Here is a 27,667-nt window from a genome sequence, read left to right on the forward strand (position 1 = left end):
ACTGCCCATCTATCTATCCAAAATTAATAAAACTTAATGACAGCCCTTGTATATCCCTAAATCAAACACAGTAGCAGCGTTTACTTATGAAGACAAACAAGATGTCCAAATATTCTTTCAAAAAGAAACAGTGGGGAGGAGGGTATTTAAATTGGCTACTGTGTCACAGCTCTCCAACAGCCCTTTTTTCTACGCCCATGCACAATTATATTAAGTAGGGCCAATAGAAACAAAGAAGAGGCAGGACCGAGGCTCCACCTCTCCCCGACCGCCTTCCACTGAGCTTTTTAGATGTGCATAATCCCTGAGTTGACCCAGAAAATAGGCAGTCGTTTCAAGATCTGATGCGGCAGTCTTTGTGCACACCGTCCCCGCTTGAGCATGAAGCGTAACCCTGTGGAATACATACTGTAATTCCGAGGAGCTTTGCCTTGCAGGGGAAAAACTGTTTCAAAAGACGGAGGTGAAGCAAAGTCGCGTAACTTTGTTAAAACATACAGGATACGGGTAAGTGCTTTTTTTTTTTTTTTTTTCTAATTCGGATTTATTTGTTGGAGAAATTTGGGTTTTGGTCTGTGGTGGTCTCAGGGGCTGCTGCTGCTGCTGCTGCTCCATTGTTTGCATTGCCTTGTTTCAAACTGGAGATTAACAGAACGCAAAATAGTAGGTTACAGCGCGGGGGGAAATGATTGAACACTTATATTTAAACAAACCGATACAATATAATCACAGAAACCGAAGCCTTTGTTGAATTTTAAGCCTCGCTAGAAACATGGTGATTCAGCTGTTGGGGAGATGTTGCATGATGTCAGGGTTCTTTGTTGCAACCTTACGTGCGTAAAATGTAACAGATTTTTCTGCATCAGCTGACATGCAACATATGTGGGATTTAAGCAGTGCATTACGTTTTGCAGGCATTTTCACTTAGTTTTGCCGATCTTATCACGCACGAATCACCCACCTGAAAAACCTTCCCAAACATTGTATGTTAACCTGTAATTTCAACCTGGGCGTTCATTCCTTGGCGCAAAGCTGGAAGGTTTTTGGAAGACTATAAACACCCCAGGAAGGTTTTCAGTGTTCGCCAATGGGCAAAACAACCTTGCAGATATTTTTTTTTCCGGAAGCGTTTTCGGTGCTTTAACTTGAGGTGGAATTGTGACAGTACAGGGAAAATGTATTTGTGTTTCCTTCTTATAAATAAAGGTAAAGAGTCTGGTCACCAGAAGCGAAGTCAGTTGGCTGTGTATGTAGTTTGTACCACAGCAATATACATGATCTTGCACTGTATATTTCACGCATGACAACTTTAACAGTAGTTGCAAATACGAACCAGTTTGATACTAGTTTGCTCTGAGAGCTATCTACATTTCTGCAAGACATGTCAGCCTTTACCATCCTGTTTGATCCTTGCATTGTCCTAACTGTGCCTCCACTCTGCTCCTAGACAGGAGGTATGGCAGACCATCTGATGATGCCCATGAATCACAGCTCAGCGGGTGCCAGTCTCCACGGTTACAGGATGGGCATGAATGGAGGCCTGCAGGCAGGTCACCAGCAGCATGCCAACCAGCAGGCTATGCGGGCACTGCCCAATGGCCAGATGATGCACTATGGCGCCCAGGCCAATATGGAGACTGCCATGAGGCAGCGGCAGGGCATGGTGGGAGCACCTATGAATGGACAGCTGAATGGGGCCCAGATGGGTCACCACCAGATGACCTCTAGTAACATGATGTATAATGGCCAGCCCCATCAGCAACAGCATCACCCACAGCAGCAGCATCACATGCATCCACAGCAACACCAGCAACAGGCCCAACACCCACAGCAGCAGCAGCAGCAGCAACAACAACAACAACAACAGTTCATGAATGGAGGGTTAACATCCCAGCAGCTCATGGCCAGCATGCAGCTGCAGAAACTCAACACGCAGTACCATGGACACCCACTAGGACCTATGGGGGGAAACCACATGGGGCCCACAACCCAGTACCGTATGAACCCGGCACAGCTGGCTAACATGCAGCACATGGCTGGGCCAGCCCTGGCCCTGAACGGCATGGATGCAGATATGATTGATGAGGAGGTCCTGACTTCACTGGTTATGGAGCTGGGCTTGGATCGGGTCCAAGAGCTGCCAGAACTCTTCCTGGGCCAGAATGAGTTTGACTTCATCTCAGACTTTGTCAGCAAACAGCAGCCCAGCACTGTTAGTTGTTGAGAGGACCTGATTTTCAAAGGGCACAAACGGGGACAAAAGAGTGAGAACTGTCCAGGGTGGATGATGGGTGCTCACTTCCATACTTTTTATTTTGTGGGCACCTCCCTGTACAACCTAGCCAAGTTGCAGTGCAGGATACACAGAGGAGAACACTGGATATCCACAGTGAACGCACAGTGCTTGAATTTCACATGTGCTAGTGGCCAGAGGGTGGCTAACTTTAAGGCCCAGTTCCACCTCTCATTTCCTGGACATGAATGTAATAAAGATATGCTGAAATTCTTCAAGGCCACTCTGAATAATGCTATGACACTGTGTAGCTTCAAAGCCTGGACTCCAATCACAGTTTACCAGTAAAAGCTGTATTTATTTATTCCTATCTGAGAAAACTGATATACACAACAACCACCTTCTCCATTTTGGGAATCAAGCAGTTTTAACCTTTTCTTCCTGAGAGTAGGATGGGGCACAAAAATAAAATTTAATGTCTCCTAATGATTTTTTTTTCCCATCCTATTTGGCCTAGTAACAAAAATAAGCTCAAATGACAAGGCCATCTAAGAAGAGCCTGGACTTTCTATCAAACAAGTCACACATGATAGAAGTACAATACTATCACTTTTGAAAGGCAGTCTTATCCAGATTTCAAAAATGTTTCACTTTTGGTAAAGTGCTGCCTTTTGTGATGTTCTCAAAAATCTACTGCTTGTTCTGTATGAAGCTGTATAACTCCAACATGTACACACTGTTGTGTTCTATTGGAGATGTAGAACTGCCTTAATCATGCAGAGTCTTATTTATTTGTTGTTTATATTGTCCCCTTTTTTGTGGTCAAGATGGGGGGGGGGGGTGGGGGTGTTCTTTGTGAAAGCGGTTTTGAGGATCAATAAAGGTGGCCTGGATAGAAGTGTGGCCTGCTTTTCCATTCATTGCACAGCTTTTCCCCCAGGCAGTGGAGAGTTAGCTGAGTGCTTAGGTTCAACTTGCGGGAGAAGAGAAACCTCAGTTTCTTTTAAGTCTTTTAAACAGATACAATATTTATGTTTTTTGAAAAAGATATCTACTCCAAATTTCCCAGGTTTCCAGTAGCCCAACTTTTTCCTAATTTGACATTTTCATTGCCTAAGAAGCAGAGGGTATGGTGACATATGGTGATAACTAGATGTTTAAAAAAAAAAAAGCAGCTGGATTATACATCTGAAGTAACAACTCAGGTAGTGATATCTAAATGGCTGTAATGTTAAGCATTACGGGCATTGTGGCAAATTATTCCAAGAAAAATTGGTTTTATCAAACCAGCAACTGAATAACACTAATGTCATCACAGCACCCAACATTTGTTCTTTGCTCTGTGTAAAGAGTAATTTGAGCGTGTGCGTGGATGGAGGAGGTGACAATGACCAAAGAATGCTTAACTTAGTGGGGGTTTAAAGGACTTAAAGCTTGTAAGTGCTGATTCAAAGACTGCTGCCTTTTCTCAGCCTACACAGTGGATGGTCAGAGAAACTGGCTGTTGGCTTTAAACAGAAACTTTGAACAAATGACTTAAGCAAATCCAAACAACCTCTCCAGTCTATGCCACAATCAGCTTTCCTCGTAGTAGTATTCATTATAAAATGAGAGTAAAAAAAGATTCCCTGCAGTAGCTGAGTTTGCTGGATTGTTTGGTACCTCTGGGATATGAAAATGCTTGATTGAGGTCATGTTGGGAATGTTAGTACTGCATTTAGCTTTTCATATTGTCAACACAGGCATCCTTAACACCATGAATAATGAGGCGGAAATGAGAACCCTGTAAATATCTGGAACCAGGAACAGTGTTTGCTTATTGTTCATTTTTTTGAGTTAACTCTGCTGTTAAAGCAGCCTCATCTATTTTAATCTGTCCAATTGTGTTAAAGGCCGATGTGCTTCATTTGAAACATGGCATCATAGATGATCCACACTGAAATGTTTTTCCTAAATGCAGGCTTGTGCAAGTAACAATGACTTGCTTAAGGGTGTGTGTGTGTGTGTGGATTTTCTTGGCTTGACATTGTCAAGAGAATGGCGGCTCATAACTAGGCCAACAGCCTTGGCACAGTGCTTAGTAACGGTTGCAGGCTCTCTTGCCCAGTGCCAGTCTGGTGAGATGGTCTTCTGCTGTGTGACACATGGGGCATGCTGGCACACCGTCAGAACTCTGTCTCCTCACGTATCGCATAATTATACGCTGCACTGCAAGCTACTTGTTTAGCCACAATTAAATGCAGAGGTTTGTGTTTCTTGATTGTGACTATAGATGAACTGCTAACTACGCTAAACAGCTAAACTGTTTGCTCTCCCAATCCCTTGTTATGACTGCAGCCTGCCTCACAGAGGCCAGTCTAGACGCATGCTAAGTAGGGTGGGACACTCAGACGTTTACAGTTACTTCTCTTTTCTTGTTTTCAACCCAACCACAGCAACTGCTCAACACAAAACTGTGTCTTCCTGTGGCAGCCTGCTGTTTTCTCAATATAAGTCAGAGAGCAAAAGCCACATTCTGATAGACAGATTGAAAAGCAAAGTGAAAGACATAAGATAACAAGGGGGGAGAGAAAACGTAAGGATCTCTCCAGTTCACAATTAGACATTAGATAGAGGGATTTTTTTTGTTCTATTTCGCGGGGATTTCTAAGCTGCGTTTCCCGTTAACACTTAAATCTATCAATAGACAACACACAGGGTATGCTACATATAAACCAGATTACACCCCTGTCTTCTGCTCATACTTTGTAAATGAACTATAGAAATCTACGCAAGGAGTTCGGTCTAGTTTTATGTTTCTGCGGTTTGGTCCAGCTGGTGCCAAACCTGAGCTCATCATAATCTCAGAAACTAGTGCCAATGACAGATAGATGCTCATTTGCTGTTGTCACACATGGTCAGGTCTTCACATGCACACACACAATCAGGATCAGCACACAACCTGATCAAACAGGCTAGCAGAAATACCTCAATATTTTGTGTGGAGCCAGGGACAGATAAAGGGTTTATGTCTCAATGCTTCATTATGATCCTTACCTACACCTACAACACATGGTCGATCAAGGTGGATCTTTTATTGGTGTAAATGAAGAAATCTCATTAGTGCAGGAACATCTAGAGAATCTAAGTGTAATTTTGAAGCAGTATGACGAAACTCTACATCTCATTACTGTGGTAACTTTGCAAATTCCTGTGTGAATAACTGTAAGGTAAGGAGTGAAATACAAAATGAAAGCAAGAAAAGTACTAAATCTTGAATTTGCCAGATGAGTATATGAGTTATTCATTGACAACAAGTGACACTTTTCTATCTGTGTGTGTGAACTTCGCGTGAGAAGGGCACATGTTCGAACTTGTTGGCTTTATCAAGAGACTTTAGAGGTTTTTGGCAAGTTTTGTGTTAACATTGTGTGTGTATGTGTGTGTGTGGCTGTATAGTGACATGAGTGTGTGTGAGTGCTGGATGGGGGCAAATAAACAGCATGTCATTCAATTGACATGTCGGTCAAGCCACACATCATGATTTTCACGATGATCAGTCACCTCGGTTTGACATACGGTCTTAGTGGACGAAGCTCTTCCCTCCCCTCTGGTAGGAAAGGTAACTTATCAAAGATATTTTAATGCAACAAGCATCTTATGGAAAACATCAGTTGTTGCACTGTTGGATTCTGCTCCCGGGCTTTTTCAGTAAAGCTCGGCCTCCTCTAAGCAGCAAACCCTTCCTGTATCCTGCATGAGGGGAAAAGCAGTATAATCACCTCTCACTGTTTTTCCAAGAACCCCATAGTTTAGCTGTGTCTCAGTAATTGCTTTGCTTTCCATATGAAACCTACTGAAGAGGCTTTTAAATGCAGTCCTGTACCTTGTGTATGCTGCCTCCAGAGTTAAGTGGCTGATTCTGGCGTGTCGGGGCAGGTGACCTAAAGGTTGCTTAGTTACTAGCAACGCCTTCCTCCGACCCCCCTCCCCAAATCTGGAGTTGAATGGTTTTGCCAGCTCTTTGAAGTAAAGAGAGCGGGTGTAAATAATTTATTTTCCTGCATGCAGCTGACACTTTTCTGTCAAGCCAGCTTAAACACATGGAGGTGTCCTAAGAATGTCTAAAGGTGGTAAATATTGAAGGGTTGTGTGATTTGCAGGTTTGAGCCAACCTGAGCAGAGCTGTGGTTTCACAGTGGTGGCAGAAAGTTAACTTTGGTGTCAGCACATTCTGAGTACAGTGTTTTGCTAACATCTCTTGTTAAATTGTTGTTTTAGTATGGTTGTATTTAAAGAAGTCAAATTTAAAGAATTTTAGCCATAGAAATAATATTAAGTTCACTTTAAAACTACTGTATTGTTTGGCACCCCAATGTGTCCAACCTTACTAAGAAGATTACAAAGAAACACTTACATTTAACAAGGAGGTGACAGTAACAGGGACCATTATGTAATGCAATACAATCTAAAAGAAAAGCCATGCAACTATTACTAGTGAAGAATACAGTTTTGTCTGCCAGTCTCAATAAATATAGTATTTTGTTGCAGGACTTTTGACAGGATTTAAAATGTTATAAATAAAAGTTTGAGTCAGACCAGTTTTGGTTGACTCAGCCTGGAAGAGTTACAGGTTCACAGGTTAGAGAAGAAGAAAACAGTATCAGCACAAGCTGTGTTCTGTACACAGTGTCTTTGAGATCAAGGGTTTAACCCTGCGTGCTAATCTGGTGACAGCAAGCACATGCTACCAAAGACAGTATAACAGGCTGGGGGTGGAATTAATTCAAGAGAGTAGTTCTTATAAGGCTTTATATTTACGCCTGCTGGTCAAAATTCCACAGAAATAATGTACACAAACAATTTTTTTAGTATCAGAGTGAGCTAACACTCAGGTGTGTATTTGTTATAGTTGTTATTCCTGTTTTTGTTTCTCCTGTATGTTATGTGTGATCCATGCTTTTTATGGCACTGATGAATAGATCATTTCCACACTGTCATGTGACATTTTCCGTGCAAGAAAATCCTGACATTAGCTGGCTCGAACCAGCTGTAGGCAGTGGCCTGACAGGGTGAGTGTACTGGGGTGAGGACTGTATCTTAGCAGATATTATATTCCAATCAAACATAGCTGGAGACAAGCAAGTGAAGCAGCTCTGTGGCCTCATTTACAAAAGGTGATGCAATCATATTTGATGTCTGAGACATCTGTAGCTAGACATGGCTATGTTATATATTACACATATAATTTCTAAGTAAATTCTATTTACTTATCACATCAAGTTCCCTGAGATGACACTGTCATCACTATTACTCATTACTGAGTAAAATAAACCATCCATTTGCACAGCAAGTTAAAATAATAAACCATGCTAGCTCAGGTTAATCATATCTAGAATAACTGAAATTTTATCTTGTGTAGTTTTTGAGTCATTCACACTAAAAACACCTCAACTGACAGCCTGAAGACATGCTGCGAATTGTCAAATCATCTGGGGAGATGATTGTGGACTGAGCAACTTATTTTTCTTTTCTATTATTTCTCTCTATCTGTGCCCACACTTGTCTTCAGAGCACAACATGCCAGACAGGTTCTGCAGAGAATTTGCCATTTCTGTGCCATAACATGCTACGTAAAGCAAAGACCTGAGACAGTCAGTTGTTTTCTCACAGTTCTGACTGATCTACATGCCCACAAAACTTCCTTTCATACATATTGAAACTGTCTTGTTGCTCTATATGGTATACGACTGTTGAGGCAAAGGCAGTGACTGACTCAGGGACTCTGCACAGCATTATTAGCAAATATTAAGGGCAGGATTTTCCTAAAACATGTAATACCAGTATATGTCATACCAATAAAGATAGTCTGTCTTGGTTGCATGTTTTAGATGGGGCAGTACTGAATATTCACCCTCATAACTTACAGACCTCTTGCCTGCTCCCCTATGAGCACAACAAGCATGGCACCTGAGAAAAAAAAATCCCATTGTAGTGTTAACACTGAAAGAGAAAACTTGCTTCACAACCTTCCCAAGCACAATATGTAGCACAAGGGGCTGTTATTTCTATAAATAGCACTGGCTTCATGCACAACACTTTGGCTACTATTACACACCAACAAGCACAGGCATCAGCCATGAGCTTTGAGCTTGTCACATGTGCCTAAGCATAACACACAAACACAGCACAGATGGTGTATGTGTCACATGCTCACACACACACACACACACACACACCTAGACTCATCCATGTCAGTTACAATCAGTGGGTTTGGTCACTGTTTACAACCCTTTGTGATGTTTTCCTGTTTTCACTCAGGGGATGTGGTTTTTGTCTAGTGTGGAGTAAGCTAAAGTAATTTTTCACCCACGAATCTAATAGCCCACACATCTCGGCAGAAACAATGACAGCAATATTTACCAGAAACAGCATGAACAATGGATGCACATAATCATAAAGATTGAGGCAATGGAGGGTAAATCAAACAACACATCAAGTCAGGTAAAATACTGACAATGAAACAACAAAACTACACAGAAAGTAATCTTTACGTGGTATAAAAATATCACTGAAATGATCAAACTGAGTCTACCAGATGGAGGTATGGCCACCGATGGAAGATCATGGCAATAAGTCCCAAGGAGAGACAGCAAGGAGACATGAGTACAAAACGATAGAGCAGGCTATGCTGCCCTCTGTTGGTAAACCTCTCTTAATGGAACAACCCTTTAGTGCATGACACTAAATGTATTCCTCAAAATAAAAAAGTAAGAACAAATTAGTAATATGTAATTCATCCACATGCATTGCACAATTTTAAACTGACTTACCAATTTTAAGCCTGACCTTTTACAGCCTCTAAATGTCAGACTTGTCAGATCTACATTAGTATGGGGCATATAATGAGTGTATAAGAAAAGGTCAGGCAAATTACAGGAGAAAATATTGTCCTAATTCAAATAAGTGAATGAAACACTGAGTGAACACAGGAGTTAAAACAGGATGTAATCACACATTGTGGCTGAAGAAATTAACGCTGCAGAACAAACCTAAACCAACAGTCGAATTATTATATATTTATTGAACAATGTTAAGTATGATAGGGCTCTCCATGTACGAACTCTAATATTATAGTATAAAAATTAAAAAAGTACAAATAGCAAAGACAAGACAAAGCATTGTAAACAACATCCAGAAAAAGACAGAAACAGGTTTCCTCATGGCAGTATTTTCAGAATAAATGTTTTTCTACTTTTATACATGTTTTTTCCTCAATTAATATTGTCAAAGTTGCAATTTTGCCTCTAACAGAGACATTAATCAGAAGTACTCCCAACTATTGGGATGAATGTAGTGATTTCTGGTCTTCCTTTAAGGTTTTCTTACATTTAGAAAATTCAACACAAACTGTTGAAAAAGGCAAAAATACAAGTCCATATATTCATGAAGTACAAAATATGAAATATACAGAAAAACATAACATAATAAAAGCAGGCCAGGAAGTCTTTTACAGTTAAAATGGCCACATATATCTTCAAGTTATACTAAATTGCAAAACAGATGAAAGACAAGGGTGTGGATCCTACATATCCCATGCTGCCTTAGGGCTGGATTGTGCTACTCCAAAAAACAAACAAAAAAACAAACAAAACAACAAAAAAAAAAAACATTTCTCATTCAATGAGGACAGGACAAGGATATGTAATTCCACATATGGTGGTCTGATGGAAGTTGCTACATGTAAATGGTCAGTATATGTTCAATATGTAGTGCATGATATACTGATCCTAGAACAGGGAGGTGGGGTTGGAGTTTAGTCCTTTGGAAGGCTGCCACTCGTCAGCTGACTCCCTCAAGCCCGTTTGAGCTTGTCAATGTGGAAGGTGAGTTTGAGGGCTGGGCCGAGCTTCAAGCCCATGTATTTCATCATCATGTCGCTACGCAGTAACAGGAGTGCTTTGCCATCAATTTCCTGTAGAAAAAAATTTATAAAAGTTTTTTACACAAGTTATGTAAAAATAGGTAGTGTAACCTAAATGGCTGATATTTGGCAAAAGGTTTTGTTCAGCTCCCTTCACTCTTTCCATCATTTGAATGTAGAACAATAAATGACAAAGTTGCATTTGTTGTCCACGTATCTACACCCATTAACCCATTTTTATAAACATATGCAAAGTAATAAATAAAAAGTTAATAAAAAACTGAAAAACATATGGCATTGAAAAAAAAAAATTTTAATTCATTTGTACTTTTATGAGTGAATACATACATGCTTTCTGAAAAGGTCAGCATGTGGAGCCAGAACTGGGTCAATATCTCTGATATATTGCATGACATCCTCCACTGTCCACAAGTTGGGGTCCTGAGCACTGGGCCTTGGGCTCTCCCGGAGGCTGCCTGAGCCTGAAAATGCACAAGAATAAACTCAAACATCCATAAACAGTCATGCTGCGGCTTTTACATCTAACTATGCAAATAAAAGATTTACAAATTATGTATTGAGACACAATATAATAACAAAACCATTCACCATTTATTGAACGAGTATTCCAACAATCTGGAAGATTTTAATCTTTCAGTGTTAATAGTATTGCAAAGATATAAATCTTTCTGCAAAAAAAAGAGATATGACACAAATGTTCAAATGCACAATTAGCAGTCTTAAAAACTGTACTGTTAAAGTTTACTTACAGTTCATTCATTAGGATTCTTCAGATTCTAAGGCATTACGCCATGCTCAGACTGCATTGTGTGAAATTAATACAGCTCCCTCATTCATTTGAAAGGGGCTTTTCCAGCGATGCAGTAGTGGTGTCAACGCAGAAGTCTCCAGGAAAAATTCAAAATGCAGGATCTTCACCTCGCAGAGGGCTGGCCAGTCAAATATGTGCAAAATCACATTCTCAAAATATTTCTTTGTAACGCGAATGCCATATTTCTGCTCATTACCTTGTGATCTTTGCGATGAAGATAAAATGACTGTCAGCAAGGCAACATGTCCCGAGTTGTGAAATTCTGTATTATCCCACGCTCTGCACTGTTTTTGGTGTTTTATAGGCCCTCAGTCCCATTGATTTGTTATTCAAATCAGATTGCTTGGATCGTACTTCATTGCCTCATCATTGCCAGAAGCAATGTGCCAGGAGCATTTTTAGATGTAGTCCCAGTACCCACCAAGGAGCATTATAATTGCTACACTAAAGTATTGAAATGTACAAATGTAGACAGCGACAATGTTTCCTGTCTCAGTGTTTCTTGCTACCTGTTGAGTTGTGATGCAGCAGCCAGGAGGGAGACCTCAGGCCTGGTGTCAGTCCTGTAGAGTTTGAAGAGAGAGGACTCTTTTTTAAGTGCTCTGAAGCAGCAACACTATTCTCCATGAAAGACTCACCTGGGGAGAACACAGACAGAAAAATCCCAGTGAGACAAATGAAGACAATCCAAAAACAGACAAAAACCCAACATAATAAATCAAGAACTGAAATATTTAATTTAAAAATGTACTAAAAGGATTACAACCTAGTTATTCTAACAATATGTTACAGTGAAATGTTTGTAACCCTCAAAGAAAATGACCGTAATTTCCGTGTGTTCTTGTCTTCTGTTTCAGCAGAAGGCCAAATTAAGGGGGGCATTACCCTATTACATAAATCTGGTTTTTCTGTTTTATTAGGACTTTTTATATGGTTGTACAGGCTTTATTGGACAACTCAGAAGTTATTGGACAACTGCTATACACAAGTGAAATCCTTTTGTTTCACTATATTCCAATTTATATTTTATTCAAAAGAAGAAAATACTATCTAGTCTATAGCAGAATACCTCACAGATACACTGATACAGCAATGCACATCATAAAATGTAGGCACTTGCCATGTATCAGAGTAAGTGCAGGAGTGCACAATAACTCAAATATAAAGTGGCCTCATAACATATTTAGGCCCCTTTACTTTGAAGAGTCCCTTTGGTTCGAAACATCTTTCATTTCAAAAATATTGAGGAACACTGAGCTTTAGAAATGGTTTTATACTCTTGCCCTGATCCACGCTCAGCAGTTTTACCACTGAAGTCCACAAAGAGTTTCCTGGACTTTGTGGCTGGGTTTTTTTCTTACAGGAAGAGTGAATTGTGGGACCTTATATAGACGAGAATGTGCACTTGTGCCTTGTCATGGTGAACAAACTAGCAGGACAACCCAAAAATGGTTTTATCTGCTTTATCTGCTATCTGACTAATAATAAAAGTCCATAGTTAGTTAGTTTATTGTTTTCATTGCTCAGTCCAAATATAAACAAGATAGACAAAATATGATAAACCTTTATGTGTCCTACAACAGAGAAATTCACTGTGTCAAAGCAGGAAACAGGGTACAGCATGGAATAAAAACAGAAGCAATAGAAAACAAGACATAATTATGCTAATTGCTGATTTTTTTTTTTAATACAAATATTACGAGAGTAACATACCATCAATTGAGTGCCTCTGGATTTTGGTCAGTTTCTGAGGCAGGGGACTTTTGTAGTCCTGGAGTAACCGCTTGTTGCCTCGGCCTTGAACCGTTGAGAGACCATCACTAAAACCTCTCTTCTCTAAAAGAACATATACAGATGAGTTGATACAGCTAGAGGCACAGATATAGGTACACCAGACCAGTGTGTATGTCATTTAGTTTCTTGTACCTAGAATTCCTTTTTTGTATTTGATTACTAGAAATATAGAGCTTGTAAAAGCAGGTAGTTTTAAAACTAAGAATTACCTGTGTGTGGGTGAATATTTGTGGGTCATGTTTTATCTTTACCATCAAAAACTCATGACCTTAAGAAACTAGAAGAGAATCAACATCAATCAGTCAGCATCCTTAACTGCAGCTGATTGTCAACAAAACTTCCAATTTTTCACAACTTCTAATTTAAGGTGTCTTAACTCTAGCCATGGATTTTGAAGATTCCCAGATTAAAACAAGTTCTCTTGCAGAACTTTGTAAAACATACTGTATAAGACACACCTGTGCTTTTTATTCTACTGCATACAATACTAGTAGCCACAAAGGGTAGTTCATTATGACATTATGAGTAAAATATCTATTAAATGTGTAATGTGAGGCTGTTTGATTCTTATATTTCCAAATTCAACAAACTGCACACATTCAATGTTGCTACGACCATGAACATGTATGCTCTAGAATCGACTACTGATTTTCTAAACATACTTCAAAATATATCCCATCCCAACAATGAGTTTTGGTTCTGCTAATGAGGATAAAAGGTCAACACAGTTGCAGGAAATGGTATTTAGCATTTAGTCTGTAATATTATGGTTTCACTTGTCAAAATGAAGACATGAAAGCTCAGAGAGGGAGACAGCACGGACCTGTAGTGTATGTGTGACTGTCATAGTGCAGGCCTCCTCTGGCTACAGGTTGGCTGCCAAACAGAGGATCACAGTGGAGGTTGTGGCAGAGTTTCTCCAAGAAGCGGAGGACATAGGTTACACTGCTGACTGTAGGCAGGGTCAGGGTGTGCTGCTGCTGGTCAAAGTAAGCTAGACAAGATAAACAGGAGCAAAGGATAGGATCAAATGCTGTTTAATGACAAGTACAGTCATTTTATTTAACAAATACCATTGAACACACACTTAACAATAATATAAATAAACTGTTCAGGATTTTGTTGGTTTCTTTGACAGTGGCAATACACTCTGTTCTAATGGAAAATAACTGAACAAAAATGTGATATCACAGAAACAAGGAAACATTTTTTAACTCCCAAAATTCAGTTTCATGAGGACTTTTCTACAAAAAGACAAGAGGCAAAATTTGAAATCATGCTACTTTATAAAGCAGAGTTGAATTCTTACCTGAAATAACTTCTCCACCTTGTCCAGACTTGAGGCAGGAGAAGACTGTGCCTTGATTATGGGCAGAGTCCACACAAGCCTGGACGCACTGCTGAAGCACTGAAGAGGCTCGACCTGGCCCAAAGTGGTCCGGGAGCTGCTGGATACGCCGCTGGTCTAAATGGGGTCCCACTTTGCCATACTTGTTTAGGTAAACACAAACTAGGAGACAAACAAGGGGAAGGGGGGAGCTCAGTACTAAAAATTACACATTTTATAGCTGTTAAATTGACTTATTACTCATTTACAATCTTTGCAAAAGTTCTTTACATCATACAGATCTGACGCAGGGCACAACCATCCAATTAACCAGTATTGTACTTTACCCTTACTGTCAACTGATACTTCAACCAACTTTTCAGTTACAAAAGCAGATTCTGCACAAAGACGGCAAGAGCAAAATATCATGAACATGACAGATGTGCAGTGGGTCTGTGGATATAATGTACCTGTAGGAGCCTGTAGTGCAGAGTTGGGGATGGTGGCATTGTCCAGAGGCACAGTGCTAGTGTCAGGCTCTGGGGTGCTGCTGGTGGGAGACGTGGGGACTGGATTAGGTACCACACGTGGTTTTCTCTGGATCCAAACACAAACATTCAAACATGTTATAGCACTTGTCACTTTACTGGTTCATCAGGACATCTGATAGGAACTGTTCACAAGACAACATCAAAAATACACTTTTGTTGTCCTGTAAACATTGGAAAACAAAACAAAGGGAAACTATTTCTTTTAATCCCTTGTCCATAAATCACTGGGTCCTGATCATTACTGCTACATGCTTTGCCAGCATACAGACTGGAGGGTACCAGCCTCTGTCATGGACAACCACTGTATAGGTTTTTCTAACTGCTGGGGCATTCTATTGATGCATTTTACCCCAAAAGCATACCCAATTACCCACTCAAGCAATCAAATGATAAAATGTGATATTCTGGCATGCACCTTAACACATGTGCCTGTGTATGTACTGAATGGCTACCTTGCTGCCAGGCTTGGGCCCTCTTTTCTTTGGGATCTTGATAGGTCCTGCCTGACTCTGGGCCTGCTGCAGAGCTATCCTCTGTGCCCAGTTGGCAGGTAGTCTGCCTCTGGTTCTCCCTGGGCCTGTCACTGGCCGTCCTGGGCCAGCCATGGCATCTTCCAGCCAACCAGCTCTCTTGGCCCAGCCCAACTGCAAACAAGCAGCACAGGAGACACATAGTCAAGACGGGCTAACTCTTCATGCTCTGAAACTCCACAATGACGATGCTTCCTCCAAAAGAAAACACTGTGCACTGTTGCTCATCAGATATAAGCAAAAAGATGCTCTGTGTTACAGGAAAAAAAAAACAAAAAAAAAAACACATTTTGATAAAAAGTGAACATTGTTGTTTAAGGTTTGGTTCACCCACTCTACTGAACTTCTAATGTTTCTAAGCCATGCAGAAGGAGTAGGTTTAGTTTTGAGATATAAAACATTGTTATATGACTCACCAGATCTTACCATTTAATTTAATAAGCCAAGAAATGCCTACCCTACTGCCAGGCTTGGGCCCCCGTTTCTTGGGGATCTTGATCGGACCCAGGTCTTTGCTTGGCTGGATACTCTGTGGTCCCAACACTGAGCCCTTTTGACCCCAGGGTGCTGTCACCTTGGTTTTCCTGCGGCCTGGCTTACGTCCTCTCTGTCCTGGTGGCCTGCCCACCGTAGGAGTAGGGTGCATGGCTGGGCTCTCCACACTCCCGTCTGTCAGTGTCCCAAGGCTCTTTGGCAGCACTACTAAATGGGCAAAGATGGACATAACAGCAAAATAGGGCAATATGAGAATCATAGCTCCAAGCTTCACATTTAGTCACAGGGGGTAAAAAAATTGTAATAATTATGGCACAGTCAGAATAGTTATTTTCTCATTAATTCCATCTGTATGTTTTTGAAAAATATTTCTCCCCTGTTGTGGGCATTTAATCTGAAGTCTATACTACATTATGTGGTTACGTAATGTTAACTACAGGAGTTACATATTTGTTGATTCCAAACCTTTAACATTTGTGACATGCACATAACACACAGCACAGCAGAATGAGTCAAAGACTTTGCGGCGCTAGCTGCAATGTCCCCGTTTTACTCTCAAGCTGCAGTCGACAAAGTGAAGGTCAAAGTTTCAGCAGTGAAACAGTTTTCCTCACTTGAACGTCCTTCCTTAGTAACAAGCCACACACACACCACACTACATCTTTCAGAGTGAAGTAGGCTTCACAGTGAGAGAGAGTCAACAGGTAAAGAAAGGGAAAGAGGGTTAGGGGATACATGAGGAAGTGTATGACTGCACATTTTGTGAATTTTAATCTTTCAGGGAACTCAAATATGGTTGGCTTTTTTGCATATAAATAAGGTGGAAAAAACTCTCGAGCTCTCAAGAGTTTCACTGCAGGAAATATTCTCTTCATGGAAACTCAATAAAGAGAGGGAGAAAAAAATGCAACAATTGATGATATGTCTTTTTGCAGTAGCATATCAATAGACTGCCAGCGGTAATCATGATACGTTCTCTTGCAATATTAATAACTGCTCCACCCACATTACAACAAACATATTTACCACTTACCTCCCATGGTATCTACTCATGCATAAAGTTAGTGTTTGTTTTTTCTGTGCAGCCTTTGAGAAATTCATCCCTGAGATGTATGCCTCCCACTCAACATAATTTAGGAGAAAAGGACTCTGTGGAGCATTAAAGCATTGCAAACATTCTAAAAAATAAAAAAAATTAAATAAAAATATAATAAAAATCAACATCCACTTTACTTCACAGATACAGATTGCATTTCTCAAAACTTAGTAGAAAAGGATATTCCAGTAGAAACAGCTCACAACTTGATCTTTTGATCTGACTAACAGAATGCTGCTTCTGTTTGTTTTTGTAATGTGATTTTAAAACTAAACCATTTGCATGGCCTGGTAATGCTAAAAGTAATTGGGAAATATACTTTGCATGATAGCAGTCTGGGTACAGTAGATCGCTACTATTGAACTGGAAAATCAGTCATTATCTGCACAAACTGTTATCCATAACAACCAACAAATAATGAAGATGAAGTAAAGAAAAAACAAGGAGTGAAGAAGAATAAGAGAGAAGTAATCAAAGATGACTTTCGTCTCATCTATTGTCTCCCTGCTGCCATAATAAAAAAAGGTGTGAACACTTTAAAAGCCCCAGGAATAAACCCTAATAAAGAACCACGCTGCTGACATCTGTGAGACACTTAAAATCATCTCTCAAACTCCGACCCATGAACACACACCCTTCTTTTCTTGATGGGAAGCATTTCAAAAATCACTTGAACCACTGAGGCAAAGGGATATGGTACAAATATTAGGAGAAGGCCTATATAAACATATAAAAATAAACAAAGAAGCTGCGTATTTTACAGGAGCCACTGCAGCTGGCAATATCTCAAAAATGAGTGCATGCAAAAACAACCATTAAGGAAAAAGAACCACAGTATATCCAGGACAGCTGGCTTTACATGCACCTGCAGGTCTACATACATAGACACAAACTAGAAACTAAAATACACTGGTATTCATCCTGGCTCAAACCAGGACAAATTTATGAGAGGAGTGGCCATATTCATTAACATAGGTCTTGGCCCACGGGGCTGTATTTATTAAACACACTTTTACAATGGCATTCCAATCAATGCACAACTCTGTCTGCCGGCTACTGCTGCTTTTCAAAGGGGAGTTGCTGCGCAACTCAGAAAAAACAAGACACCTGATTAATCCTCCACAAACAGGACAAACACTAAATAATATGTTTGAAAAGATTAAAGAGCTTGAGGTTACTTGTTCATTGATCAGTGGTGGTACTTGTAAATACAACCAAACAAATGTAACAAGCAAACCCTTTTTTTTTTTTTTTTTACCCTTCCCTGAGTGCACTGAGTTCACTGAGTTCACAATGTTACCACTGCCAGCTTCATATCACAGCCAGATAGCTTCTCAAGACCTTTAATCTGTTACTCTTAATGTCTGTTAATTTATCTCCACTCACCTCTCTTGCTCAAAGGAAAGTCAAAAGTGTGTGGTTTTCTGCAGAGCTGTCCTCAGATTCACCCTCTCCTCCTGCCCTGTCCTCTCCCGCTCTTCCTCTGTCTTGCTCCTCCTTTCTGTCTTTTCTCTACCTCCTCTTCTTCTCTCCACCCACCATGCAGTGACAATATAAACACTCCACTTTCCAAAGCGTATGTCTTTTCTCTCTGTTTCAATTCTTTCTTCTTAACTCACTTTTCTAATCAGAGATGGGAAGCCAGGGTGCCAATGAGAGGCCTTTGAAGGGGGCACCCAGACCCGTTTTAACCACGTCATGGCCCAACTCTGCCAACTGGGTGAGTGCCAGGCCTTCATAAAACACTAGCAGGCCACAAAGACATGTACTGCCTCCCCATTCCCTCCTTCCTTTTCCACTCCTTCACATACTGTGAATACTAACAGATGAGTACAGTTGACCTTGCAGTCGATAACATTGTATCCCTTTTTCCTTTAATGTTCCTTGGAAAATAACTGGGTACTACTTCTGAAATACTCCAGCTTGTTATCTGTACAGCAATGCACACTATAAAGAGTAAACTCATGCTAATGCCTTCATTCAGTGTTGCTCATGATGATGTTTTTACATCACATTGCAAACCACAATCCACCAACCAAACTCACAAACACCATGAAAATCAATATTAAAACTCCTGCAGAATATGTTGATGAAATCTGTAGCAAACAAGTTGCTTTTCTAAAACAGTTCTTACATTGATAAACAAAACAAAAATAAAATAAGCAAATAAACACCCGCTCCCTATCTCTGAGAAATGCACATATAAATAAACTTGGTATGAAGTGTAAAGGCTGTCCAAATGGGTCTTTGATTCTGTCAGCATAAATATGAAACCACAGTGGGTTGATTAATAAAAACATCATCTTTGAGTGAATGTATTTTAATCAAATACAAAGGCTGGGAATAAACACTTTGATGAGTTAACTGGACCGTGTGTATAACTTTAGGCGTAACATAATACATATGAATACACTTGAGTAAGTCACTTTAACGATGAGCCTTATTTGAAAGGCATGGTACAACTACACAGGTGTTTAAATTAATCTGATTGGCCCTCTGACAGGTTAAAGTTGGCTGACGATATCGTGGGAATTTTGTCACTGACCAACACTATAAAAGGCTAGTTGTTTGTCCTTAACAGATATAACTGGAGAGAAAGGGGCATCTTAATGTTACTTATCCTGAAGAAACATCCAGTCAGGAGAATAAGTGAAAATACCTGTGTGGGTGGACCATGAATGTTGTAGGCCCTTTTGAAGGGTCAGTTCCTCCAAATTGCAAAAAATAACTACTCTGGTGGTATCTAGCCATGCAGACAGATTGGTTTTATAAGTGGGGTTGTGAAATATCCATCTCTGCTGTTTCCACCAATATAGTAAAGGTGAATGTAATTTTGTTTGTGTTGCTTAAGGTCAAAAACATCAATGAGTCACCCAGAAAACAATATACTCTTGATAAATTGCTGACCAAAAGCATGTGAAAAGTTTTCAACTGAACCGAATAAATAGTTCCAGTATAAACTTGTGTTGACAGTGAATTCTGTAGATTATCTAAAGTAAAATGCACACAGTTTCTGGAAAGAGATGTGGGCACTGATTTATTTTTTCAATATCATTTCAAAGTTGTGATTGTCACAGTCTCCATTTATCTCCACTGTAAAGCAGTGAAGGTAGGAAAAAAAAACTTGGGCTATCTGTGTGGAAAGATGCTAGTAAGGGTTGGGTAATACAAATTACTACTTCATTCAACATGTTGTATGACCACTTGAGAAATTAAGAGCGACTGTAGTTCCAAATGGCCACAACCAAGATATAATATCATACAAACATGAGGAAAAGGACACCTTTTTAAGCAGTCTCTTTCTGGAAGGGATTCCAGTGACAGTAACAAAAGTTGCTGAAGCTATCTGACCATCTGACAAGTATTTCCAAAGAAACATGCCAGCAGCAGTGACCAGTGATAAATTTGTTGTAATTTGTCCTAATCTTTGCCATACCTTTGGTGCCTGGTGGCTGAAGGTTGTCTCCAGTGAGGGCGCACCAGCCAACAGGGAAGATGTCACGCGAGTCATAGCGGCAGTAGTAGTCAAAGGCTCCCCGCCAGCCATCAAAGGTGACCAGCACCTCGACACCACGGAGTGCACCCACTGTGGCCGGGCAGATGAAATGTGGATTTTTTCGATCCACTGCCTCTAGCTTCATGCCCACCTGGAAGGAGTTCTGCTCTGGAGCGGCAGGCTCCTGCTGGGAAGCATGGAGAGAAAGAAGAGGGAGGTCAGGAATAGAAGTTAGAATACTTGAATATCAGTGCATTCATATATAGTAACGAGGTACAGTGAAATCACTAGTAAAATGCTGCTGTACTTTGTTGCTGTAGGCTAAGTCATATATTATGGCAGTCAACAATTATTTGGGTTACAAGATCCTAATAATTCTAGTATACATGAATAAATAACACTTGACAAATACTCCTATTTTCTCCCTGAAACATGACAAATACTAGCTTTTCAGAGCATGTTGAGCTCATGAGCCTTGTACAGGTACCTTGTGAAAGATGCGAGAGGGGGCCATCTCAGCTCCATTTAGTGTTTTCAGAAGGAACATGGGCCAGGAAGACGCATTGAGACGGAAACCTGCAAAACATTGTTATAACTAATCAGCTTTAGGTCTCCGGGCTTGGTAGTGAACATAATGAAAAAATCATAGTAAAGCTATGATTTTATAGCTTTTTTTTATAGCATAGTGACAATATCATAAAAACTGTTACAGTTGCAATAAATAATGGATTAATCAATAGGCTGCAAATAAAATCTGCAACTATTTTGAAACTGGATTATTATTTTCCCTATTCAAGCAAAAACCTAAACATAAGGACATTTGAGGAGGTCATATTTGCTCTAATAAATTATGAAAAGCTGTTTTTCATAAATTTAACAGTTCATATATCAAACAACAAATACATGTATTAGCACTTTATTCAATAATAAGAATCATTAGACACTTCAAACTTATTGCATGCCTTTTTACATGAGTGTTCTCAATAGAGAAAAACCCTGGGTAGCGGACTTCATAATTCCCTCAGGACGTTATTTATAGGCACAATTAACAGGACATACTGACATTCTGTGGTGTCAGTCACTGACATCTAGTGGGCAACAATGAAAAGGAAACTATATTGTGAAGTCTGGTGAAAACCTGCAACTGAGATTTTTTTTTTCATTACTGTATAAGAAACAACAGTGTAAAAATAAAGTGTATGTCATTACCAAGTGGTGGCTGCAGCATGCCTCCATTCTTCTCACAGTTGCCAATAGGCTGGATTTCTGAAGAGTCCACAAGGCGCCAGAAGTCGTTTTTGTTGTCAGACCCGTCCAAGCGCAGCCGCAGCCTTGAGCCTGTCAGGCCCACTACTGTAGCGATGCAGGTGGATGTGGTGTTCCGTGGGTCCTGGGCCTCCAACTTCATCCCTGCCTTGAACTCATTAACGGGTGGCGTGTCACTCTGAATAATGACAGACCCATGTTTATTTGTAGACTGGTAGAGGATGTGAAATAAATTTTGATAGGTTAAGTAAAGACGTTCTGGTAGTACAGATCAATCTGTTCACCTGTTTGAAGCATGAAGCAGGTGCAGCGATGGCACCTGTCTCTTTCAGGTATTTCTCCCAACTGAAATGCCCTGCAGAAGAACAAGAGTTAGGAAAAAGTTAATATGTTATAGTCATGTGGAGATGTGTTCAGACGTCTATAAAAAATAAGTTTAATTATATGTTTGCTTCAGTGAAAGGTTTTGTATGACAAATTAAATAGCACTAAACCCCTGGGCAAAGTTTCCTGTTTGACTTACCCGAAGGTATCTCATATATCAATGGGTGCTGTGGGTTACTTACCTTGGTACTGTGATGGCACCCGGGAGGGTCGTCCACTTCGGGCATGCTTAATCCTTCTGGCATCCTTCCACTCTATAGCTGGAGGAGCAAAGAAAGACAGAATAAGCTCTCAGCTATGAGAGATTTTCTCATCAGTCATTACCTTGCAATTCCTGCAACAATCTCTGCTCCAACCCACTGACAGGGATTACATGACTATTACGGGACAATATGTGGATATGACATATGCTGAAACAAAAAAGGCACTAGCCCGAATGAACAAAAACTTGTTAAACTTCTAATTTAACCGGCAAGCAACTATAAAACCTTAGCAGGTAAAGCATTTTTGGAAAACTGTTGATATATAACCTATTCTTACCTTTCTGGGGCACAGGTTTCCTCATGCTCCAACAATACTGACCAAGCTCACGATGCAACAGTGGCCTCCACTGTAAAGCCAAGGAAACATGTGCAAATAAAGTTGCTATGTTACAACTGTGAGAATCACACACCCGAGTGAAAAAGAAGAACCGGTAGCTCTTTGTTTGTTGTTGCTGTAACTACGGCCTTTTTATATGGTTAAAGTAAATTTTTGTTTACCTGATTAAAACATTTTAACAACACCAGATACTGCATGTTGCCTTGAAGGGTGCCATGATGCATAAGAATGACACATTTATGCACTTATCTAAAATACTGAATCTTATATTTATTACTGCAACTTTAAATAAGTAGGGCCATAAAATATTTGAGTACTTTTTAAGCACCAAACTCCCTTGAACCTTAGTAACTGGTAAGATGATCAGTTCAATCTCGTGCTGTGACGTCACAGTCAAGACATTTATTTAAGTTCTCATTTGAGTCAACCCAAAGTTTCCAAAGATATCAGCTATGCCAGGCCCAATGTGTTTATGAAGATTCTCAAGACATCAGAAATATTTCAATATTTTGACTTAACAGAGCTTTGTTTAAAAACTTAGTCACTCAGGATTATTGTGTGACTGTTTTTTATTTTAAGGAAAGGATTGTCCTTGTTATCTACTAAAGTGCAGGCCTACTTTCCTCATGGCAGGCCAGGAGTCACCATAGGAAGCAGAGATACAGAGGTTCAACAAGCAGGTCCAAGATCTTGCCAACAATGTTGTACATATAGATTTCATTTACTTTTTCACACTTTACAGATTCGCTTTAGGATAGACTAATCTCATAAACACTAATCTCATACCCTCTCTGGAGTAAAGAAAACTGAATATTGCAGATCCCAAAACAATGCTGGAATTGATCATTATCCATCAATGAATGAGTTTAAAGAAGAGTTAACTTACATAGTTAGTGTCCCCTGTAACCCAACATTACCAACCAGACACAACATAGAGGTCAACAGGTCAAACTAACATAAACAAGTGTTTGAAGTGGCTGTTTGTCTCACAGTGACTACAGTTCCATGTGGCATTTATTAGTCTCAAAATAAATCTAAATATCCTGAAACTTGGATAGTCAGAAACAAGGAGCATTGACCTAAAACTCACTAATAACACTATACACAGCCACATTCACCACCTGCCAAATATTTGAATATGCCAACAAATCATCTAGTTTTACAACGAGAGCTGTTAAAAGTTAACTAACGTGGACAAATGAGTAAAAGAGCAAGAGTAGAGGACCCAGCATGTAATTCAGGGTGTAAATGAGGATGCTGTTCATATAAACATGCTTACCTTAAACCTTCATAACCGTTTAGCAGCGTGTCTTCTCCCAGGGTGATTTCCTTTTCAATAGAAGTGCGCCTTTTTCCTCCGCCAAGGGGGATGGCGTCCAAATTAAAGCGACCCGCTCCCTGTTTTTCCGTCTGGAAAAGTGACAGGACAGACGTGAGAGCTCAGCAGCTACACCTCCCTCCTGTTGCTAATCCGCTGTGTTGCAAACTCAACGCTCAATTACGAGTACCACTTCTTACATCAACTTCAGCCGCCATGTAGTTGTCCCTATACAGCCAAAATATCGAGTCTCGCATGGGCGAAATTTGCTGAGCTCCATTGAAAACACAAAGCCAACACATGGGACCCCCGCCCTCTCATGGGGCATGAACGCTAACGTACACGCTCATTTACGTGACAGCAGCACTAATTGTTGTTGTTCTGGAGTCAACATCAGATTAGCGGTAACACCAGAAGTAGAAACCAGCCGGAGGGGGAAAAATTGGTGCTGAATGAACGTGAAACATGCGTGCAGGCAGTGCAGCCACACCACATTCAGCATGCGATGCTAATCACAGCTACACAGAGACATGCCCACTGCCAATGACGCTAGCTTAGCATGCTAGGTGGCTCGCTAGCTCGTTGAGCCGATTATAACTATTAGCATTAACAAAACGGGAGCATACCAACACACTGAGGCTAGCCGGCGCTAATCTGGGCTCAACGCTGAGACCGAGCCTAAAAGCAGGCATTGCTCGGTGCACTCGAGAGTGATTACCTTGCTTTAAAACGTGTGTGTGTGTGTTTGTGTCTGATGTGGATTTAGCGCCTGTCCGCCATTTTTTCTACACGATGAGGAGGGGGTGTTTGCCAACATTTGTTGTTGGGCAGTGAGCCAGTCAGGCGGGCAAGCTGCAGGATGGAGACACAGGAATCAGCGACCCCTGGTGGCCAAAAGGTGATCTTTCCATAACAAATATCTATATGTTTTTAGAGTAAAAAATAATAATTTGTATTACAGTTTTACCTCAGGATAAACAAATCTATCTATTATCCCAATTATCGTTTCACTTTACACTTTTACTGTATATAGTTTAGACTTACACTAAAGTTCGACTTAAAATGAAAAATTTAGATAGATAGATTACTTTATTAATCCCAATGGGAAATTACTGTGTTGGAGCAACACAAGATCACAAGAAATGAATACAATATACAAATCTAAATAGACAAAAGTAGAACCCATGATAAAGTAGATAAAAAATAAATCAAAATAAAATAAGAAAAGGCAAGTTATGAGATACTTATAAAAATCTGACAATAATATTAGCTAATACTTTTATCTAGTTTTGACCCAACATTTTAAAAAACAAACTTGCCAATGCTTTGATGAAATATACATTAGCATGGTTGCTGACAATGACTTCAGACATATATGTCATATTTCTATACAGTTTGGCACCCCCACGCCCCCTTACTGTCTTTGCAACCTTCTATGCTTATTTTGCATTGTACATATTATGTTTACTTATCTTTGTTGTGTTGTTTATGTCTGTATGTACATTCCTGTACACAAATTTGGTTTGTGAGTAAATACCATGACAATTATTGAAAACATTTTAATTTAAATGGACTTTGAGAATTATATTCTTTTTGTCATGTCTTTTTTGTCTTGTTTAATTTCAAAGATAAAAAACAAGTCTGTGAAGAGTGTAATTAGAAAAAAATGTAATGTAAATCTGATTTATTTTTTTAATTAATTCAGTTTGCATGAGTTTAGACATACAATTAAACCAAATCAGAATATTCTTTCAAAAAGTTCATAACATCACATAATGTACTTTTTATTTTAAAACTTGTACAACCTATCTGTTAGTCCACAACTTTTTCAGTTCCAATGCAACTCTTATTCTGAAAAATCTCTTATAAATAATATGACATATTGTTAACAACTATGATCATAATTTTATCACAAGAATGTGATAAGTCAATAAAGAATGAGATTTTATCTAGCCTTGTTCTTGCAGCACAGCTATGAGACAGAGCATTGTTTCAGTTGTAGTGCTCTAGTTTTGGTTGTTTGGCTGAAAATGTGGGGTATTTTCGTTTTGCATAATATGATTAAATTTGATCACAGTACACAAAGCTTAACTTATTAACAACTATTTGTTCCAGTTAAGGTTATTTTATCATTCTGAACAAAACTATGTCTACACTGAATATAGTACAAATAGAAAAAAATTAATATTTTAAACATAACATAATTCACGCTCCCAAAGTGAATTTTGAGGAAGATATCACAATAGTACAGTATATATACGCATAATACAGTATGCTGCTGGTAGTGTAATAACTCTGGCACAGCACAATATCTTCAAAGATATTCCAGATATATTGTGTAGGTGTGAAAATTAGAAATAGGGCCCATTTGGTAATGCCATGCCAATTAGGTCTAGGTAGCAACTGTAACTATGTGATTTGGAGAAACACCCAGCAGCTCAATTGTGTGTAATGGTCACCTGGCAGCACTGTTAAAGCCTATTTCAGCCTACGCTGGGCAGGCCATGGCCCAGGGGCCCCCTGCACCCCAGGCAATTATGTTTGGTTTCACACGGTGAAAAGGGTTAATTGGCAGCACCCACGCGCCTGATTGGACCTGTTTCACGCCTGTCGGCCTTCATCGCATCAAAGGAAGCCCCAGTCCACCAGGCACCATTATTAGAACACACACAAATACACATACACGCATGCACACACACACCTTATGGCCATGCACTACACACAGACTTAAATCGAATGCTCTCATCTCTTGTGCACATATGTGGGGAAATAAAGATGCATACACATCATGCATGCATACACCCACAGAAACACACTTACACAGAGGTATTGTACCTACACTTGACTGTTCACTGTCCTTGTGCAGGAACATAACTATGTTCATGCTTGTTTGAACACAGGCGTTATGCAAATCACTTTGTGGATGCTTCTAACTAATGTCACTAGGGGTCAGTGTTGTTTTATAGAAAGCGGGTCCAGATAATTCTGCCACCTCTCATTACATTTACTTCAGCATGATTTTTCTGAGATTTCTTCTGAGCACAGCACAGCACCAATTATTGTCATCTTTGTCATTGACAATACTTTTAAAACTCTTAAACATAAGTTAATTTTAATAATTATTAGTGGCTGTCACTTTCAAAGAGTAAAAAAAAAATATGTACAATTTTCTTTTCTTTTGTTTCCTCTTCATGCAGCTATATATTGGATGTAGAAGATGAGACCTTTGATAGTATTCTAGTGATCCTGCCTGTGTTGCTGCAATTGTTACCAAACCAAGTACTCGTACAGTGAGGCAATGTCTCCTGTATATTCTGGCTTGTCTGTTTAAGTCTGAGTCTCAATGTGGTACTAGTTTTTCTTGTATTAATAAGACTACAATCTCTGAGTTACTAGCAGTCTATGAAAGTCCATCAGGCATTATACAAGCCATTGTAACTCACAAATACCAAAGACAATTCTGTGCTCTACTATAAACCTTTTCAAGGTTCAACAAATTACGCACACAAAGCACATTACCAGGTGGAATTCCATGAGCCTTGAAAATGTTTCTGTGAAAAATACTGACTGACATCAGTAAGAATCCACAGATACATGATAATCTGTGTTTAAAAATAAATGTAAATAATAGTCACCAAAATGTTCCTCACTGATACAATAGTCACTTGTATATACAACGCTTCAAAACAGGAAGATTAGGAAATTACAAGGAGGGCGATATATCATGTGACTGTAACTTCGGCATAAAAACTAGTATTACAGACAAAATAAGCAAGACAATCTAGCCCTCGCTCAAAACATGTAAATCATTTCTATAAACTGCACAGTTTAATTTGCAGATG

At 39.7% G+C, this 27,667-nt stretch overlaps 2 protein-coding genes across 6 annotated transcripts; one reads left to right on the forward strand and one right to left on the reverse strand.

The window, feature by feature from the left end:
- The first annotated feature begins 283 nt into the window (after positions 1-283).
- cited4b (Cbp/p300-interacting transactivator, with Glu/Asp-rich carboxy-terminal domain, 4b) lies at positions 284-2,804 on the forward strand. Its single transcript, XM_026317713.2, has 2 exons — positions 284-507; positions 1,448-2,804. The coding sequence occupies exon 2, from the start codon at positions 1,457-1,459 to the stop codon at positions 2,222-2,224; it is 768 nt and encodes a 255-aa protein (XP_026173498.1). The 5' UTR covers positions 284-507; positions 1,448-1,456; the 3' UTR covers positions 2,225-2,804.
- A 6,472-nt stretch (positions 2,805-9,276) lies between these two features.
- LOC113136690 (polycomb protein SCMH1) lies at positions 9,277-24,529 on the reverse strand. Of its 5 annotated transcripts, none has more exons than XM_026317697.2 (17): positions 24,026-24,528; positions 23,787-23,917; positions 22,448-22,517; positions 22,090-22,167; positions 21,808-21,878; positions 21,467-21,701; positions 20,745-20,833; positions 20,198-20,444; positions 15,628-15,872; positions 15,093-15,284; positions 14,560-14,686; positions 14,072-14,272; positions 13,586-13,756; positions 12,682-12,804; positions 11,478-11,531; positions 10,485-10,618; positions 9,277-10,187 (listed from the first exon to the last, which is right to left on the reverse strand). In XM_026317697.2, exons 3-17 carry the CDS (start codon positions 22,470-22,472, stop codon positions 10,068-10,070), a joined length of 2,112 nt encoding a protein of 703 aa, XP_026173482.1. In that variant the 5' UTR covers positions 22,473-22,517; positions 23,787-23,917; positions 24,026-24,528; the 3' UTR covers positions 9,277-10,067. The 5 variants fall into 5 exon arrangements, 3 of the variants coding, with proteins under 3 accessions (XP_026173482.1, XP_026173481.1, XP_026173480.1); XM_026317696.2 differs by having other exon boundaries at positions 11,478-11,606; positions 20,198-20,441; positions 24,026-24,527; XM_026317695.2 differs by having other exon boundaries at positions 11,478-11,606; positions 24,026-24,527.
- Between the last annotated feature and the right edge of the window lie 3,138 nt (positions 24,530-27,667).

This window comes from Mastacembelus armatus, chromosome 16 (assembly GCF_900324485.2).
Source record: "Mastacembelus armatus chromosome 16, fMasArm1.2, whole genome shotgun sequence".
In the NCBI taxonomy this organism is placed as follows: Eukaryota; Metazoa; Chordata; class Actinopteri; order Synbranchiformes; family Mastacembelidae; genus Mastacembelus; species Mastacembelus armatus.